We start from the raw sequence: 20,865 nt of genomic DNA, 5'->3' as shown, positions 1-20,865 counted from the left end.
GTTAAACATGGAAGTTTATAAAACCTATTAAATAACCTTAAAAAAAAAAAAAAACCATTTGTGGCAACAACTTAAGCAATGCATTGAAAGTCACGGTTAAAGTTTGTTGAGTACCACCCCAAAGTTTCCCTACATACACCCCCACTACCCACCTCACACACCTTGGCACCCACCCCACCCCATAGGCCTACATGTACATGATATTACATACTGGTACATAATAATATAGGCCTATAGCATAGCTATACATTTAGGTATAGCGCTTAATTATGACAAATATGGTTAGGCCTATAGGCCTACATGTCAAATTAAAAACAAACCCGAACACAAGTCTGAAGGGTGTAATGAAAATGGCAACCCGCGATGGGGGGGGGGGGGGGGGTGAGGCATACAAAATTCACCTGGAGATAGGAGGGACAGAAGATTAAAATCCCCTATAATAACACGCTAATTTTTCTAGGTTTGGACCGTGGATTTTCCCATGGACCTCAAGCGTGCGTCTCTTAATACGGACTATAACCTAGATAAACAAACAAACAGACAGACAAAATGGTTTTCATAATCATGGAATCCATATAACTTGAAATTGCAGGCTATCACGGGAGCAAATTTTTAAAATTCACCTCAATTACCAGGACACCCAATTAGGGATTTGGGCTACCAAATCGCTGGTCGGGCAATCTTTGCTTTTCAATGGAAAATTGACCTAGATGATAACAATGGAAATATCGACTATTTCTGCTGGTTGCTCTCTAGATAAAAGTACTGAGTTTGACATTTTCGGAGCATGAAGGTAAAAAGGGTAAAATAAAAACGGAAATTCTGACAAAACTATAATATATAGACCCACACGATGTGCCTTACAGAGGTGGGAAATATCTTTCTTTAGCAAACTATATTAGTTTGAGACGCTAAAAATGAATTCCGTAAAAAGCTCGCGGGCGAACTCAAGGCCTATAAAAATAAAAAATATCACACTAAAAGACACAATTTGATGCTTAATTTTAACACCAGGATTTAGAAAAAAATGTATATCCAAGCACCAAGTTTTTAACTGACATTACTGAAGAAAAAAAATATTGCTTTATATTTGACCGAGAAAATTAATTTCACAGCAAAAAGGTGTATCTCTGAATTGTGCTGATTTTAACATGTATCGATCGACTTTTAGAAAAAAAAAGAATCGGTTGTCCAGGTTGCTGACTGCGTGTACACATTAGATAAATAATCAGTATATTGATTTATTCTATTCAGCATGCAATATGAAGGATTACTATCAAACTTCTCACAGCTAATAGTTAGTTGGCTCAGTTGTAATGCACTGGATTTTACAACAGGGAGCCTGGCTCGATTCCCGGCTCTGCCTAATTTTTCCAAGGCTGGGAATAATGCAATTTCTGAACTGTTAACTTATCTGGCCCGCGATCTGAGCTAGTCCTTTTCTGATGGCTGTGTCTCTTATAGTCACATTCCCTCTGGAATCCAAACTAGGATCCTGTCCTTTATACACCCCAAAATATAATGTACCTCGTTTGGCACTTTGGCTATCCGTAGCTTTGGTGTTTCTAGATTACGAATTTTATGAACGGAATGTTTTGATTTCACTGTTTATAATAAAAAAAATTGCAATGTCATGATGCCTTTTTTATTGTTATTCGTTTAGATTTGTTTGCCTGATAATCATACACATTTTGTAATTCATAATTTTAAAACGCTGCTAATTAAGCGTGTTCTGTTTGCCGCGGAGTTTGCCGGCTATCAACATATAATTCCGTTTGCCCAGATTGGCACAAATTGCTGTTGATAAAACATGTCCGCCGTCAAGCTCTCTGTAATATTTAATAGTCATTGCATTGTATACGCGAAATGCATTGTTATACGTAATACTACTATGTACATGTATATTTAAGTACATGTGTATGTATAGACCGCCATTCCGACTGTGAATACACGTATTTCTACTTGAATTTTATACTATATCTAATCATAAAATAACATAAAATCACTTACTGATAGGCCTATGGGTAAATCTTCGTTGTCCGCCATATTAGCCTATAGTTCCCTTGTACACCAGTCATATAAATGAGCTTCAAAAACTCAAAACCAGTGAACCCATTCACTCGCTTTAATAATATGCCTATAGAAGTTCAATGCTCGTCTTTTGAAAACAAAAAGATAAAATATTTAATTGTGTGTGAATTCCCACAAGCTGACTTTTGCTTAAAATATACTGGGGAAATCCCAAATCTTACGGTGTACCATGAGGGACATGCAAACTTAACATAATATTTTACAAACTCAAATAATTTTGCAAACTTAAACATAATATTTGCAAACTTTTCCTTTTGAATAACTTCAATGTAACATGTAATTGTATTTTTTGCACGTGACGCGATAAAATTCAAAGGATCGTGCGTTTCAAAATAGTAATTTATCATTAGTAGTAGTAGTACAGTAAGCGTATTATTATTAATGTATTATTATTATTATTATTATTATTATTATTATTATTATTATTGTTATTATTATTATCATTATTTTTGTTATTGTTTTTATTATTATTATTATATATTTTTTATATTTACTATTTAACAAGAACACATTTGGCTTGCCAAATGGTATGCCTTTTGAAAATCTTCTTTTCTTTTTTATTTCACTTTTGATTCAAAAGGGTTGCCAATTGGCAACCCAAATAATGTCTTCTTGTTAAAAAGTAAATTTCAAAAATACATAATTATGTGAATTATTACAATAATAACCATAACAATAATAGAAATAATGTCCTTGAGTTTGCTTTTCTCCACCAACGATAATTTAGAATATTGACAGGGTTTTAAAAAAAAATGAGATAAAATATGTACAGTATTTTAAACGACCCGCGATAGGGGGGTCGTAAAACATTTTTGCCCGCGATAGGGGGGTCATAAAAAAATTGACTCCGGTCACCGACATATTTGGGACCCCCCCCCCTTCCGAAGAAAATGCCAGGCCCCTTACGCGTGAGCCCGTAAAATTCGTCATGCCTGGAACTTATGCGTAAACACTTTCTTAATAATGTTATTAAAGTAAGTTAAACATTACCGCTTTATTCTTTAGTTTTATTGCTAATGTCAACAGAGAAATCATCGATCTTCTTGTAAGGTTGAGCGGCAATGACAAAAAGATGTTCCGAATGAAAGAATCATGTGAATTAGACGATCTTTAGCTTGTTTTCGTTGTTGAAAGGGATTCAATCATGTTTCACCGTTATTCATCACCGATTAACAACTCGCGTCCGGCGCGTCTGCGTGGTTTACTTCCCTCGCGAAGTAAACCACGCAGACGAAATGAACGCATCGTTGTTAATCGGTGATGAACAACGGTGAAACATGATTGAATCCCTAATTTAAGGATATTCGCATGGATATAAAATGTTTACCCTTGAAAAGTTACGTCATACGGCATAAAATGCATATAGTGAAATGAACTTCCCATTCATAGTGTATTTTGCCCAACATGCTTTTCCCAACTTGTTGGCTACCGTAATGTTAACCAGTAGTTGGTTAATGTTTTTAACAACCTGTGTTTATATTGTTAACCAATCCAGGTTGGCTAACAATATAACCAACTGTTGGGTTAAAATTTTAACCAAGTTGGTTGAAATTTGTAACCAATGTTGTGAGTGTGGGTGATGTAGCCTATGGTGTGTGCTGAAAGTGTGAAGACTTCCAGGTTTACAGTTAACTTATGCATAAAGGGATTCGAGATCAGATTTCAAAAAATTAATACATTCAGTGACTAAAAACTATATGTGACTCCTCGCCACAACTGAGCCCGGATGTCGCCAGTGCCACTATTGAGATATGCTCCATCGAACTTAACAATAAACAATAGGAAAGAAAGGATTTATTGACTGTTTTATCGATTTTTCACTACTTAAATGTCACAAGTACTATAGACATGATATACATCATTTTAAAGCTAATTTCAAGCAGAATATTTTGGTTGAATATCTCAAAAATGATGATTGGCGACATCCGGGCTCAGTTGTGGCGAGGAGTCACATATTTATATGAGAAATGGGTTGTATTTTATAGAGATTCGCTGTCATTGCAAAGGAGCGCATTATGAGTGCGGGAGTAAAAATATATTTACAATGAACTGTTGCAAAACATTAAAGTGTTATTTTTCAATAATATATTGATTTAGATAATGAAAATCAATTTTCGGCTTCTTCAACCAACAATACCTCGTCTACCCTTAATTTCTTTTATTGTGTGATGTGCCCTGCGTATTATTTACTTTAATTATTTAACTTTGTTTACAAGCTGAAAGTATTTCATGAAATGGGAAACCCCCTTGCACTGTTTGTGTGTTAAGGCATGTTCTAGTGGAATGCCCTTTCATTCATCAGATGATCAAAACAAACTGAATCAGAATTATTAATATCAGGGGATTTTCCATATTACTCAATATTCTGTGCATAGTTGCACCATCAGGGGAATACCTGATAACAGATTGTGAAATGGACATGATTTTGGAAAGTCCCAAGGAAGTAAATGTAACAGAATGGTCTATTAATAGATTTTGGGTTTTCTAGTGTATAAAAGCTGGAGGCTTGAGTTTGGACTTTACAGAATGTCATGGGAGATTGTAATCTCCACATGTGTGTGATGGTCTTCATGCTTCAAAAAATAAGTACATTTTAACCAGTTTACATAGCCAATAATTGAGCTATTTTAATACAGCAACGAAGGAGATGGCGAGCACACAAATGTGCTCTTCCTCATCAAAGGCTTAAAGTTCTTCTGTCGAATTGCTGGAGTTTGCTGGGTTTATGAAAACCACACTTCTGTCATATACAGCGGAGCAGTATTAAAGAAGCCTGTTCCCTGGAGAAAGAGTGATTGGTGAAAGAAACACCATTTTTGGAGAAAGCAGCGAAAGGAGATAAATACTTGGAGAAAGCAGCGCAAGGAGATATATTTTGGAGAAAGCAGCGCAAGATAAGTGATTGGAGAAAGCAGATCATTTTCGTGTGAGGATTTCATACGCAAGGATATTTATAAACGCAAGTGTACACTGGACTTCTCTGATTTTTGCAGGACAAGTGAATAAGGACATATTACATCAGTCGTATTGCAAGAACTCTAGGATCACCAACAAGAAAACCGCTGGTTAAGTACTGATAGAATAAAACTGTGATTGTGTGATTTTATTGTATATGCAATATTGTTGTTATATGTACCAAGCATACTTTGTTTTCAATTAAAGACTTAGATTTTGTTAGCTTAATCAAACAGTGTATTTGTGTTGTGCATTCGTGTGAGTTCGGGAAAAAGGTAATTTTGGCCTTGAGTCAAGTACGACTCGTAACAATTGTAACACGCGATTAAGACTAGGTGATGATGGTTTTTCTTGAAAGTGGCCGCTAAGAAAGCAGTTAATAACAATAATTTTTTGATATTGTCTACTTAACCAATTGACGAAAGTGTAAATTCCAATCACAATTCTTGCATCACCGACATACTTAAATGAAGCATTGTATTTATACCGACATGGCCTTTATGTGTCCTCATCATTAGCCTTTTTTGTTTAAAGGAGTATTTCGTGATCCTAGCATCCTCATTTTATGACATATTTCAGTAGATATCTACGAAAAAAGCTTATTCCCAAAATTTCACTTGATTCCGATTTTGCGTTGGCGAGTTATGCATGATTATGTGTATTACACTGCTGACTGCTCCATAGGCCACTGTGTTGAATTACATTCTAGTATACCAGAACGAAATTCAAATTTGACGATATCTTTGCTAAACGAATTAATCTGCATGAAATATTTTGTACATAAACATTATGCAGCCAGAGGTTTCCAGTGGTAAAAAAATCTCAACTTTTTTTTAGAAAAGTGGGGGATGAGGCTGTGGATCACGAAATGTCCCTTTAATTTGCACACGCGTGGCCAATGCAGATACATGACATCAAACACAGCGCGCATGAATGTAAAACAAATAGATATGGTTCACTTTAAATCTAAAAACAAATACCAATCCAATCAATTTATCCCCATCATTAAATATCACCGCCAATTAACTTGATTTATCATTTTTGTGTGACTACAACAAAGCAAAAATGTAAGTACACTTTGACGATATTTTAAAACGACTCCTTATTATCTTGTTGCCGGAGGAGAGGAAGAAAATAATAAAAATATAATGATGTTCGTACCGCATATGTTTTACATATTTCAAAGAGAGTCTGAAGAGCCATAAATCATCAGACCGTCGTATTTTGTGTCAAAATTTTTCAAAATCGATCGAACGACCCTAGCACATTCTAAAGATTTTAATGCAACGTTCAAAAACAATACAAAATAACTTAAGCAAATGTAAAGGAAAATGTCCTTTCTCATAGTACTAAAAGCAAACAGGAGGAGGAAAGAAAGAAAGAAAAAATGAAAATGAACAACAAATAACATCCCAGCAAACACAAAACATTTTCGACATCATCCGCAAAAGGTTATAAAAAGTTGTCAGAAAACGTTTTTATGTCGGGTTATATAAAGGGTATATTAAGAGTATAAAACGTTTTCATAACCTTAAAAAACATTTTTGATAATCTACTGCTCAGCAAACAAAAATGTTTTACAGAAAACGTTTAAATGTCGGGTTATATAAAGGGTATAAATATTTTGCGAAAAATGTTTGCCCAAAATATTTTCAATAACGTTTTAAAAACGTTTGCATGACCTTTATATAACCCGACATTTAAATGTTATTAAAAGGTTTCGAAAAAAACATTTTAAGAACATTTCTGTGTTTGCTGGGTTCAAATATTAGGATTTATTTTGATCTTAAGGAACCCTGAACCCCTCAATAAAACTTACACGAGGTTACAAGATCTTCTGATTTTTTAGTTAAATCAATTAGGATTACATTAAACAAATATTTTTAAATTCTTCCCCAACGTAATATATTTTCGATATCCTATTGTGTTATTTTAAGCCGAGTTTATAATCAGTCGCTATATGGCGACTCTTAAACAATTGTTTTCCAAGTTAGCGAAAAGCTGTTTTCTTCACAAGTCATAACCTAATCAGTCGTCGCTCATCGTCTGAACATTAAATAACAGAGGTTAAATAACATGATGACAATGATTCGGTCAGTTTTCTTTCAGAATTTGTGGTCAGTATTAATAGTCATCCGTAGACAATTTTCTCGTAAATCCGACGGTGTTTTATTTCCAATTATTATTTTGATCTCACAATACAGATTATGTCGATGTTATTCAGTGTCATTCATACATGTAGAATACTGTACGTATAGCTTAATTAACAAGTTGATGACAGATATAACATTCTCAGTTGTATTTAACTCCATGTTTAACATTAATCTTAGAAGAAAATATGCATTATCATTGCCATTACAAATCATATAAACCTTATACTACTAACACTACTATAAGTTGTTTACAGTTTTTCACTTTCACCTCGTGAAATCGATGGAATGCGAGTCAAAATAGACTCATTTAAAATGGCGCATTTCATTTCCCTCGTTCAATACTACAAGTATTACATTTTGACCTGAAGTTTTGGAGTATTGTGTATTTGTACCCGAAATTCCGTCTACCTCTACACACATATTCACCATTATCACGATTATTTTCTTTGGAACAGACAAGACATGGATCACCAGACTATTGCCTATACATTACGAAGATACAAGCATCGATTGATTTGATATCATTTGCAATGATATCTATTCGATCTAGATATAATGATAAAAATAAATTCCCGGGAATGAAATAAATCTCATGGGTCACCAATAACAGAAGTAAAGTCTCATCAATATGTTACCTTACACCGTTTCCATGGTGTTAACATCGCAATTAATCCGACGATTTCGTTTCTGTTAAAATGCAGGCCACACACTACTGTCCTATGCCTTATTAGTTGTATTACCCCATGTTGATCAAATCATCAGCTGAATTACCTCGTCGCTATGATTTCCGATGGGGATAATGTAATTGATGTCAATATAAGCCAATAATATGTTATTATGATAACTGAAGATTTACTCATCCTAAAGGAACCAATACCAAGTTTCACTGCAGCAGATTGGAAAATCATACTGTGAATACTGTGATGTGCCCTGAGTAATTCATATTTGATCATTTATCTTTGTTTACAATTTAAAGCTATGGTGGGATCCCCTTTTTGTCAGCTAAACAAAGTGGGAATTCCCTACAAGGTAAAGTCGATATGACATCATAATCATATTAGAATTCCCCATGAAGTGTTGTAATGTGAAAGGTTAATGTTTATAATTAGTCTTGGGAATTTCCAGATGTCGTCATATGTTGTGAAAGTAGTAATTGGATATTAATATAATGGGAATTTTGGTGTTTAGTATATAAGAAAATGTAAACATGATTCTTCACAGTGGTTACAGTGTTGTTGTTGGTTAGTTAGTGTGCTTAAGCATATGTCTTCAAATGAAGGAAATTGCGAACCAGACATGTCTTATGTAATCAATGTACTACTGACTAATCCAGTAATATCGGAGAAGATCTAGAGGTTAAATACCACTAATTATGTATTACACGTGTTTCAATGGGAAAATGCCTAATTTCGGGTGGAATTTTCTCATATTCAGAACTCTCACAGTTCAATGGCACCAATATCAGGTGAAACTATATGATTTAGATGCCAAATGATCAAAAATTCAACATAGGTTGACCTGAGACTTTTCTTGTTTTAACGCACTGAACCGTAAACACCTTAAAATGACAGTGCGCCCTCGAAGCTGAAAGTTACAATATGATAGGGCGACTATTTACTAAAAACCGAAGCCGTGCGTATGAATTTTGGTAATATTACATCAAAAAATGTCATATAATGAGAGAAAATGTACCATTTTGAAGCATCAAACTCTAAAAAGTACTTTTTTGGCTGTATAACTTGATCAATTTCAGCGATTTTAATGCAGTCTTTTCGAATGCCATGAAAACAAATAGTTCCTCATCGTATTTCAATGTATCGCCCAGGCCTATTGGTGGTCTTTAACCTAGAATACGTCAAAGTGTCAAAAACAAAAGATATTGTTAGAACAAAGTATTTTCTATCCAGTAATCAAACCATGTTTATGGGATGCTTGATGTATTGTGTTGATAATGAAACTTAAACTTGAGCAATGCGATGAAATCCGATATATGAATTTGAAGTCAATAACTTCAAAGTTAATAACACAAGGTTGAGGGTGAAATTTGAAAACTGTCATTGGCCGAATCATCTCATCAATTCTGTTGTCACAGTTTAAGAAATAACTGTAAAATCAACTAGGGTTACATTACAGAAACTATTTTTAAAAAAAGCGCAGTGATTTATAGTGCGCTACGCACAGGCACAACGCCTAGACGTTGATCCACAAGCATCACCACACTTTACAGGTTGTCGCTGACCACTATGGCCCCACATCATTCCAACCAGGATCAGCTCCCCGAGTTTCGTACGGGTTACAATGAGACAAATTAGCAGTAAGTTTCTTGTCCAGGGGAATTTCAAGCTAACTCATTTTTTTTTTCACGAGAGCGTACTAGTCACCATCAGGGTTCGAACCCGCAACCTCTCGCACCATAGTCGAACGCCTTATCGATTGAGCTTACACTACTAACACTACTAAGTTATTACCTCTCGCACCTTAAGTCGAACGCCTTATCGACTGAGCTAACTTGACTGCTAACTTGACTTGATTTTATAATTCTTCTCCAACGGAACACTTTTCAATATAATATTCTTTTAAGCTGAGTTCATAATCAGTCGCTATATGGTGACTCTTGTTTGACCAATCGGTTTCCAAATGAGCTAAAGCTGTTTTCCTCACTTGTCATCAAAACCCAGTCACTCGTCATTCATCGTGTGATGAATGTAACAGAGGTTACATGACAATGATTCGGTCAGTTTTCTTTCAGGATTTGTGGTCAGTATTGATAATCATCCGTAGACAATTTTCTCGTAAATCCGGTGGTGTTTTATTTCCAATTTGATCTCACAATGCAGATTATGTCGATGTTATTCAGTGTCATTCTTAGTATACTGTACGTATAGCTTAATTAACAAGTTGCTGACAGATACAGGGTGTCCCAAAAAAAGAGGCCCCTCATTGCGCCCTCTTTTTCTCCTATTTCTGAAAAGTCGATTAAATATATTTTGGTATGTAAAGAAACCTTTATTCGTTAGCTTTAATAAACCAAAACAATTATTTCAATCGGCTCACAACTTTTTAAGATATGCCCTTTTGAATAAAAGTGCCCGTTTTTCACTCTGTCCACGGATAGCAAACAGAGTGGTTGGGATGGCTCATGCTAGGGAGTGGCTTGCACGATCACCAGAGCTCACACCACTTGTTTTTTTCCTTTATGGCAAAATCCAAGATCTTCGCAAACGTATTACTGAATGCATTCGCAAGTATCCGGCGCACGAGGATGGTACGCAACGCAATTGATGCAATGAGGACCAGGGCTGAAATCTGTATTCGCCAAGGAGGCAACCAGGTAGAGGGCAGAGCAGCACAGTAAACTCACTTCAGAAGAACCAAAGACAAACCAAACAGCCTTTTAGGGCTACCTTTTATCCTAAAAAGAGAAATGACTTATTTTGTAAATTAAAAAAAGAGCAAGAAACAACAAAGTAAGAAAGTAAGAAACATAATAAAACAAAAAGGCATAAATAACCAAGAAAAATTAAGTAATTGCAAGTAAAGCAAAAGAAGTCCCATTCGGCATCCATTTTACCCACAAATTAATGACACTGTTAACAAAATCCATTGCCCATAAACCCACCGGTAAAGCCCATTCCATAAATAAAGTTATTTTATAATGTTATCATTGAGGAAAGTTTGATATTCATGCGTGGTATGTGTACTCCTTTTCAATCTTTGAAGTAGCCAAACCTTCTCCGTGGACAGAGTGAAAAACGGGAACATTTCTTTAAAAGAACATATCTTTAAAAGTTGTGAGCCGATTGATATAATTGTTTTGGTTTATTAAAGATAACGACTCAAGGTTTCTTTACATACCAACATATATTTGATCAACTTTTCAGAAATAGGTGAAAAAGAGGGCGCAATGAGGGGCCTCTTTTTGGGACACCCTGTATAAATATTCTCAGTTGTATATTAACTCCATATTTAACAGTAATCTTAGAAGAAAAGATGCATTACCTTTGCCATTACAAATCATATAAACCTTATACTACTACGTTGTTTACATTTTTCACCTTCACCTCGTAAAATTGATGGAATAAGAGTCAAAATAGTCTCAATTACAATGTCTCAATTCATTAATCTTCACTCAATACTTATTTCTCAAATTTTGACCTGACGTATCGGAGTATTGTGTTTTTGTACCCCAGATTTCACCTACCCACCACCCACACCCCCACACACCCAACACACCCACCCCGAAATACACCATTATTTTCTCCGAACAAACAAGATATCTATCGCCAGACTATTGCCTATACATTACGAAGATGCAAACATCGATTGAAATCATTTGCAATGACATCTATTCGATCTAGATATAATGATATAAAGAAATCCCTGGGTATGAAATAAATCTCATGGGTCACGGTAAACAGAAGTAAAGTCTCTGGATGAAAATCTCTATTATCAATATTTAAAACCTGAGAATGTTACCTTACACCGCTTCCATTGTGTCAACATCTCGATTAATCGGAAGGTAAGTTTTTGTAAAAATACAGGACACACACTATTGGCCCATGCGTTATTAATGGCATTACAGCTTGTTGATCAAATCATCAGCTGAATTACCTCGTCGCTCATGATTTCCGATGGGGATACATTGGTGTAAATATAAGCCAATAATACGTTATTATGATAGACAATAATTTACTCATCCTAAATGATCTGATGCCAAGTTTCACTGCAACGGATTGGTAATCATACAAGTACAGGGTGTATCAAAATGATTGGTACCCATCAATTTTGATGTTTATTGAAAAGCCTACCTCTTCCAAATACAATTTTGGATACATTTGAAATATCCAGAATGTATAGTTTATGACTTGTTTTTGCAATTAATTTACAAATTATTTGGATCTTATGTTGAATTTTGATGTGTCAGGCTCATCCATTATCGATGAAAACTGATGGGTACCAATCATTTTGATACAGCTTGTATGGGGATAATTGATAATAATTAATATTATAGTGTCAAAAACGAAACGGTAAGTAAGTCAGATATTTAACGATAACAATTTTAGGCAATTTTTGTACAGTATGGCTACAATAACATAATCTTCTGTGCTAGAATTCAGGCGCTATTACAGCGATCATTACAGCTTTTTTTTTTTTCATTTGGCTTAAGGGCTGGGGTATGAACGTTTGGACAGTATTTATTGTGGGACATTCGAGCACATCAGACATATCGAATTGCATTCTGAATACGAAGAATGTCATTCTGATATCAAATAATTTAGATTTTTTGAAATTCGCAATGTAATACACATTTTATGGCAAATCATTAAAAATTGATATTTTTGATATTTAACTGTACTCGAAGTAAACTTTATAAATCTGATGATGTATACTTTAAGTGTATGTAGGTGGGATGAGAAGCCGATGATCAGTTGAAAATATTGACCTTTCGGATTGAAGACCAATACACTAAAAAAAAAGTAGGTCTTTTGGGGAAAAAAATCCATATCTTTAATACGAAAAGTCAAAATTTTCAATTGATCGTCGACTTTTCCTCCCAGCTACATACACTTTAAGAATATATCATTAGATTTATAAAATTTACTTCGAGGACTGTTGTATATCAAAAATGTGAAAAATATCAAATTTAAATAATTTGTCATAAAATTTGTATTATATCGTGAATTTCAAAAAATGAAAAGTATTTGATATCAGTAAGACCATGAGACATTCTTCGTATTCAGAATGCAATTCGATATGTCTGATGTGCTCTCATGTCCCACAAAAATACTGTCGAAACGCCCAAAACGCTCATTCCAGATCCCTAATTACTTATCGGTCAATTAAATATAGATGTGTTTGCTCTGCTTATTTCACAACATGCGAGATAAAGTGTTTTAGCGGAATTAGCTGAATACAGTCACTGCTTGTGATGTTAATAAAAACAATTTTCTGGATTTGAAAACCCTCGACCTGAAAATATTTTTTCATCTGAGCTCGTATGCATGCAGCTGTAAAGAGTTACTAGTATAACATTCCCAATCATAATCAGATAAATTTGCTGACTATCTAAGATTAATCAAATCTTATAGAAAAATCAATATTTGAACCATCCCTTCTTTGTCCTAAATCAACTGAATCCATCCACTGTTGTATGTGTGTCTCCGAGTGTTCTGTGAGCTGTAATTTCAGTAAATGTTTATACCGGGGTTTTTACTACCGTTCCGTCTGGTTTATTGCATTACCGCTAGAGTTTGCGTCTATAGGCCAGTCCATTTGATTTGATTTACTTTCCGTTTAGTTTTCGTTTGTTTGTTTTTGTTTTGTTTTTTGTAATTTTTGTAATTTTCAATAATATTGAATGGGCTTTACAACTTGCGTAAGAACTGATCAACCCATCTGAGTCTACTTTTCAGGATAACAAAACATTTTAACGACACTTCCGTAAACAATGTCAACAGTCATCCTTTTTGATGTCAATTTGCCAATGTATAATTGAAGACCGCGAATTAACAAGGTTAGTTTGGCGTATGACAACCAAACCAAAACTGCCGTACTGCGCAGTTAGGGAACCAATCACGTTGCGCCTATGCCCTGACGTCAGAGATGCAAATTATATAGTCTTTTTAATTCGGTTTTCAACTATAGTTAAGGATTAATAAGAGACCTACTCCAAATAATAGCACGTTTTTATTCGATGATGAAAACATTCACATAACGACCAAAACCTGTGTTAAATTTGAACCAAAAAATCCCATTATTATTATAATGATATATATATTCATACGTAGCGGTAAACGTAAATAGAAAGCAAATTTATACTTCTACGCTACTCAAATTTGGTACACTCACCGGAGCGCTTTCATTGGGTCAACCGGCGTCTTCAGCGGATATCATTGCTCTGAAGATTGTTGTTGCTAGTGATGTAGTACTAGGACACCTCCGATGACGTCACAGATGTTGATGACGTCAAACTTGAAGAATACTCATAATACTCTTGTCTCTTGTCTCCCCAAAGGACAAAACTGAACAAGAAAAGCAATCTGGTGTCGTGTACAGCATCCCCCTTGCAAAGACTGTGACTCCCTATACATTGGCGAGTCTGGACGCAAGCTCGAAAAGAGGCTAACAGAACATAAATCTAAAGCGGCCAGTTCCAAGTCAGCGATCAAGGAACACGTTGACAGGAGCAAAGGACGCCAGATTGACTGGGAGAACGTAAAAGTGTTAGAAAGGGAGTCCAAGGTCTTCCCTCGCAGGGTCTTGGAAGCAATCCATATCAGAACTAAAAGACCTAGACTGAACCGTGACAAAAGGTTGGGACAACCTGTCTGGGACAACCTCCTGACCCCGGAACCAGGGGCGGCACAACATCTTCAAGTTTGACGTCATCAACATCTGGTCACAGCCCGATTTGCTTGTTGTGTATGGGTCAAAGTTGCTCAGATTTTCGTAAAAGTAGAGGGGAAATTGTTGCCTAGCTAAGAGGCTTCAGAAAAAGAATAGTTTGCACTATCTGCGATGTCTAGTGAGCATGTTACACAGCAAAGAGTCAAAAGATATGTAGGATTCCACAGGATTCAATCAAATTTGTATTTATTTTTCATCTCTCTTCTGAACTATTCTTTTTTGGAATCCCTTTAATAAACTTTACGATCAGATTGCATCTACTTTTACGAAAATCGGAGCAACTTTAATTTTCACCCCTGTATAACATACAAATTGATCTTGGACCTGTCGAACCTCATACTATTTGTCCTACGCACAAATATGCTACATTCCTTCGTCCCAGACGAATAATTTGATATATTTGAGTAAATTTGGGGCATTTTTTATTTTTGCCCCCTATATGAGCATGTAGGGGATTGGCTTTTACGCGAACTTATCGCTTGATGCTTAAATAAGCACATATTTCTAAAATAGAACCAGTCTATCCTCATCCCTGGGCGCTACAACCCCTAGCTACACCACTATTGAAAGTTGCAGCATAATGGGCTATTCCAGAAATCAAAGGCACCCCTCCCCCCTAAAGAAGACATGGGATTCCCACAATTTTTCACTATTTTTTGCTCCGGCAATTCCCCCCAAAAATGGTCATTATTTTCAAAACCCGAAAGAAGACATGACAATTTTTTATTTAGGCTTTAGGCAAAAGTTGCCTGTCTTCTTTAGGAACACTGGGAATGCCCAATGTTTTAATCATTTTATTGTCAAAATGGGAATTCCCTTTCTTTTCTTTTTTTTTTTCTTTTTCTTTTCTTTTCTTTTCTTTTCTTTTCTTTTCTTTTCTTTTCTTTTCTTTTCTTTTCTTTTCTTTTCTTTTCTTTTCTTTTCTTTTCTTTTCTTTTCTTTTCTTTTCTTTTCTTTCTTTTCTTTTCTTTTCTTTTCTTTTCTTTTCTTTTCTTTTCTTTTCTTTTCTTTTCTTTTCTTTTCTTTTCTTTTCTTTTCTTTTCTTTTCTTTTCTTTTCTTTTGGATCAAATTTTATGATAAAAGCCATTAATTTCTGGAATAGCCCAATCCTATTGCCTTGTATTCAGCATCCGTTGATAAAGGAAATCTGTTTGGCTCTTTATATTACTCTTTTTGTTTCATACATGAAGGGGTGAAAACAGTTGATAAAAATTGTCATTATTCACATCAGTTGTCATTATTCATTTCGTGTCAAATTGAAACATGAAGATTTCAATATTTTCTGATCAATAAGGTCCTCAATGACCTACAATTACAACAACAACAACAACAACAACAACAACTATTTATAAAGCGCTAATATACAAAAAAAGTCAATTGCAAAGTTGTCCTTTCAGTGATAAAGTTACACTGAACATTTCCTGATTGACATGTGTTACCAACAGATGTAACCCTTGGTCTTCCACTTCATTGGTCACAGAAAATACTAAACTTGTCATGTTTAAATATGTGATAAAGTAAACAATGACCACTCCTGTGAATAATGACAATTTACTGATTATCACATTACATGTTTGACCTCTTCCAAATTCATGAAGCAAAAGGAATAACACAAGGAGAGCAGAAAACATTTTCTTCCATGGACACTGAATACAGGACAATAGGATTTTCCTGCAACTTTCAAATCTTGGGTTACTGTCATTTAAAATGTACGCTGCACACCGACATCGCCTGGTTAATAATTCCATTGCACAGCAGAGGTACTAAAATGAATACCCGGGATCGATACACGTGAATGTGCTATGCACGATTTGATATTCAGACGATAAATATTTGGATACCGGGGTAGAAAATGATGAATATCTCCCGTAATGTTTTTATTTTAAAGAAGCCATATTTTTATGCTTGCACTTGAATATATGTGTTGAAAGGATATGATAGTCGTTAGCTTGCGTATTTAGAAAGAACCGTGCGTATTGAGCTCAAAAACTGACAAAAATTCTGATTTTATATGTGCCGAACTATAGCGCAGCGTATGCCACTCGTGGAGGCAGTCTAAAAGCAGATGACCTCATGGCGTATACCATGCTCACTGACCGTACAGAGGTCAGTCACCAGGCTATTGTCAATAGCATTAGTCGGATGTCCATCGGCCCATTAAGCGTCTCAAAACTATTAAACAGGTCGGAACAAATGGTCATGCGTGGCTGTGGATTCAACCTACCATGGCGATTTCTCCCACCCGTGAAGATATCGAGACGATGACACTGTGCGCTGTGACATCAATAATGGCCCATTGAAACAAATGAGGTGTCATAATTTAAGACATTACCTTCATAATTCGAATGCATATCCCAAATTCGGTACCGTTTTTGAGTAATAGTAGTCTTGTCTTTCATTAAAGGGGTAATTCCTTTTTGGTATATGCTTATGTCATAATAATATAAAAATAACAAACAGGACAAGATTCATTAAATAAGATGTAACTTTAATTTTATTGCTCTAAACTTTTAACATCCATAATAATCTCAACATAGAAAGTGAACTATGTATGAACTCAAGTATCTGCATTTTCTTGCTTAGTGTCGCTCATTTAAATTTAAATACACGTAAATCAATATTGCCGCGTTTACCCTTTGCTATACATTGATACACCGGTACAATTAGCCACATGAATTGTATCATTGTACCAGGTGATTCCACGAGGAAAGTACATATTTGTGATAATGCATCGCATGAACCGACGCCATGGTGAATACTCGTGAATATGCCCAGTATTAGTAATGCTATGATTGTTTGTCAGATCATATTGACTTACAGCGATGTATACGTGATTTTCCTCATCACAAGTAAGACCTGCTGGCTTACCTGGTTTGCCATCAACAGTGAAACTTTCCAATGAGAAGATGACATCACCTGCATAGTTTACTGCATGAACTTTCTTAACTTCCCAATCACTCACAAATATGTACTGCTTGTTATTGGTTGCCATGAAATGTGGCTGAATTCTGAGATTAACACAGTGTTGATCAACCTTTCATCATCAGCATCATGTATGGTGATCACCTTCCTTGTTACACAACCCACCAATATATCACCATTGTAAGCAACTGATATGGACCATGGTTGTACCTCAGTGGATTGACTCTCATCTGTTACTACAGAAAACATACCCAGATATGTACCTTTCTCATTGAAAAGTTTCACATATTGAGACTCTGTATCAACTATTGCGATTTGCCCATGTGATGTAACAGCTACGTCACGAGTAGATACCATCCATGCCTCCGGTTTGTCATCTGGTGGGCGGAGTGTGCACTTGAACTTACCGTCATGGCTGAATAGGTATGCGCGTCGTGGTGGGTGCTTGTCTTTTTGCCATTTAGGAAATTCGGTAACTACCACGTCAGAATTGTTGCATACAGCGATACAACAATTTTTCCAAAACTCGCCCTCTGCCTCCCCTTTCTTACCGAATTCCTTGATGAGACGCCATTTGTTGCTGTTGTCTGAACTTGATGACTCCGATGCAGTCTCACTTTGGTATGTCACTGCATCAGCTAAACCTAAAGTATCAAAATATTGAGAATTATGCGTTAGCCTAAGCGTATGATATGTTGTAATTTTATTTACAACAATGTAAAAACCGTCAAATCGCAAATATCAACGGCTAAATTAATATGCACAAACTTTACCAACAATTTTTGGGCAAAGTTGGACAAAGTTTACCCAAAGTAGGTTACAGCCTTATTGTAACAAAATTCTGTTTTTACACGATTATAATGTACTTTATAAAACTAACTTTCCGTGCAAAAGTCAAGTCTTCTCATGTAGTTTTGTCAAAATCCGATATTTTAAATAAAACGCAGGAACCGTTGTTTTATTATCACGATGGAAATATTAGTCGAACGCGTACGCGATTTTCATAACACAGTACGTACATATTTAGCTGGAACAATAATAATTTCCTTACCATCGATCACATCTAGTGCTTCCTCTAGACTTGGGCGATATTTTGGGTTTGCGTTCCAGCATCGAAATATTAGATCTCCCAATGCGTCGGGGAATTCCGGTGGAATAGTTGGCGTGGCGTGTACTGTGGCTACTTTATAAACCACATGTGCTGACAATTCTAGATCTTCAAACGGAGGTTTTCCCGTGCCAATCTCCCGTACCATCATTCCATACGCGTAGATATCACTTTTGAAGGAGAAGTGATCATTTGTGTGGATTTCAGGCGCCATGTAACGCCACGTGCCTTTGGCGGAAGAAGTAGTCTCTGAGTCGGTCATCTCTCTAGCTAGTCCAAAGTCCGATAGCTTTAATACATTACTTTCAAACAGAAGGGCGTTGGAAGCTTTCACATCTCTATGCAGGAGCCGTTTTTGATGAAGATATTGTAGAGCTAGGGCAGACTCTCTTGCCCATTTCTTCAACAATTTGATGGGGGTTTGAGATCCTTGGTGTTGCGTAAGATAGTCGCGGACTGTACCATTTGGCGCGTATTCAAGTAACAAGATCTTTGAAGTTAATCGATCATCCAAGACGTCGTAAAGCTTGACGATGTTTGGATGATCGATATTCTTCATTAGCTTAGCCTCTTCTTTCATGTCAACTTCTGCAATACACTTTGCTGCTGCTTCGTTTATATCGTAGTATGGTGTCTTAAATGTTACTTTATACACGATGCCGTAACTTCCCCTTCCAAGCTGTTTGTGAAATTCCAGATCCGATACTTGTAGTTTTGGTGCTTCAGGACGAGATGACGCTGTTGCTTTATACCCAGCCTGTGGAGGAAATAAATATCAACCTTAGATGTATAGAATATTATTTGATAAATGTTTATAACAGTGGTTAGTTTAATAGGGGAACCAATGTAAATGCAGCATGATCTTCTGAGCATTTTGATACCTTTTAAAAGAATCGAATCGACCACAAAATTAGTAGGTGCCAGCCAAAAAATTTGGACAGGGGAGTCTGTGGAGTGGGATGGAAATTAAGACTATACATCAAAAAAATATATAATTTTCTGTTTTATTTAATTGATATTGGTATCGTGTTATACGTTCTTGCTGTCAAAGATTCCTTAAGGAGTGTCATGCCAAATGAAAAAGAAAAACAAAGTGCAGGATATGATAGAAATAATTTCCCCACCGTGGTGCTACTCCTCATAAGACCACATTCCTATTCCTATTTGGGTCTATATCTCAAAATGACCCCTGATGATATACAGTCAGAATTAATAGGTAAATTTTCACGGGAAAATTTTCTGGACACGTGACACCCATGGGCGCAGACATATTAGCATTATGGAATGTGACCCCGAGCACCGCGGGTGGTCTTCCAATGTATTTGAATAGGAAGGATTCCACCTTTGATGCAAAATAAGTAACTTGTCGCAAGTTAAAAATATTATAGTAAGAGATAAATATTTTTTTCCGTAGATAGATATTTTTTAAATTAAGTTTTGATGATATTGTGAAGAAATTAAGATTGCATGATATTCAATAAATTTGCAATACACGAATTTCTATCGAAATTGCGGCCAAGAATACGATTCCAACTCAGAATTACTAAGACTTGAATAGCGAGGTCACTGCCGGGGGTCAGAGATCAGACTCGAGGTTACACTTACATTGATACGCATTGGTCACGTGTCCAGAAAATTTTCCCGTGAAAATATACCCATTAATGTGGACTGACATATACCACAATATATTGCCGAAGTCACATGGTTCCGCTACGGTGCGGTAACCGCTATAGTTTTAATTCACATTCGGAATAATTTATACACATGTAAAAGTAACTTGTCAACTAAATTTTATATTATTTCTATACAGCACTTGTATAACATAAAATCACTTACCGATACGGATAAATGCTCGTTGTCCGCCATAGTAGTTCCCTGTTACACCAGTATGTGTGAGCATCGAAAACCAAGAGTCAGTGAACCCATTCTCTCAATTCAATAATGCATAATAGAAGTTCAATATTAGTCTATTGTGAATAAAATAAGAAAATATCGCAAATATGGGAATTTTCCTGTTTAATGCTTTTTTGTGTGTTTAAAAATTATATTGGGAAATTCCAAATCTAGTCTTCAGAATTTTTCTATTGCCTTACTTCGATGCAACATGAATTTTTAATGTCAACATGTGACGCGATAATGCGCCGTTAGTTTCGAAAAATAATTTATAGTAGTAGAGTAGTATACAAGTGTTATTATTGTTAAAAAAAGTAAATTTCAAAAATATAATA

At 35.6% G+C, this 20,865-nt stretch overlaps 2 protein-coding genes across 2 annotated transcripts in view; both read right to left on the bottom strand.

Moving 5' to 3' along the window:
* The window catches only part of LOC140170291 (uncharacterized), a 63,848-nt gene extending 61,734 nt beyond the window's left edge, over positions 1-2,114 (bottom strand). The window contains exon 1 of the mRNA XM_072193661.1: positions 2,011-2,114. The gene's annotated coding sequence lies outside the window, so the exon portion shown is untranslated. The remainder of the gene's footprint in view (positions 1-2,010) is intronic.
* Positions 2,115-17,565: 15,451 nt separating this feature from the next.
* On the bottom strand, positions 17,566-20,532 carry LOC140170502 (uncharacterized). Its single transcript, XM_072193859.1, has 3 exons — positions 20,474-20,532; positions 18,581-19,394; positions 17,566-18,173 (listed from the first exon to the last, which is right to left on the bottom strand). Exons 1-3 carry the CDS (start codon positions 20,501-20,503, stop codon positions 17,566-17,568), a joined length of 1,452 nt encoding a protein of 483 aa, XP_072049960.1. The 5' UTR covers positions 20,504-20,532.
* Between the last annotated feature and the right edge of the window lie 333 nt (positions 20,533-20,865).

Source organism: Amphiura filiformis, chromosome 14 (genome assembly GCF_039555335.1).
Source record: "Amphiura filiformis chromosome 14, Afil_fr2py, whole genome shotgun sequence".
In the NCBI taxonomy this organism is placed as follows: Eukaryota; Metazoa; Echinodermata; class Ophiuroidea; order Amphilepidida; family Amphiuridae; genus Amphiura; species Amphiura filiformis.
This window is presented reverse-complemented; position numbering and strand designations above follow the sequence as displayed.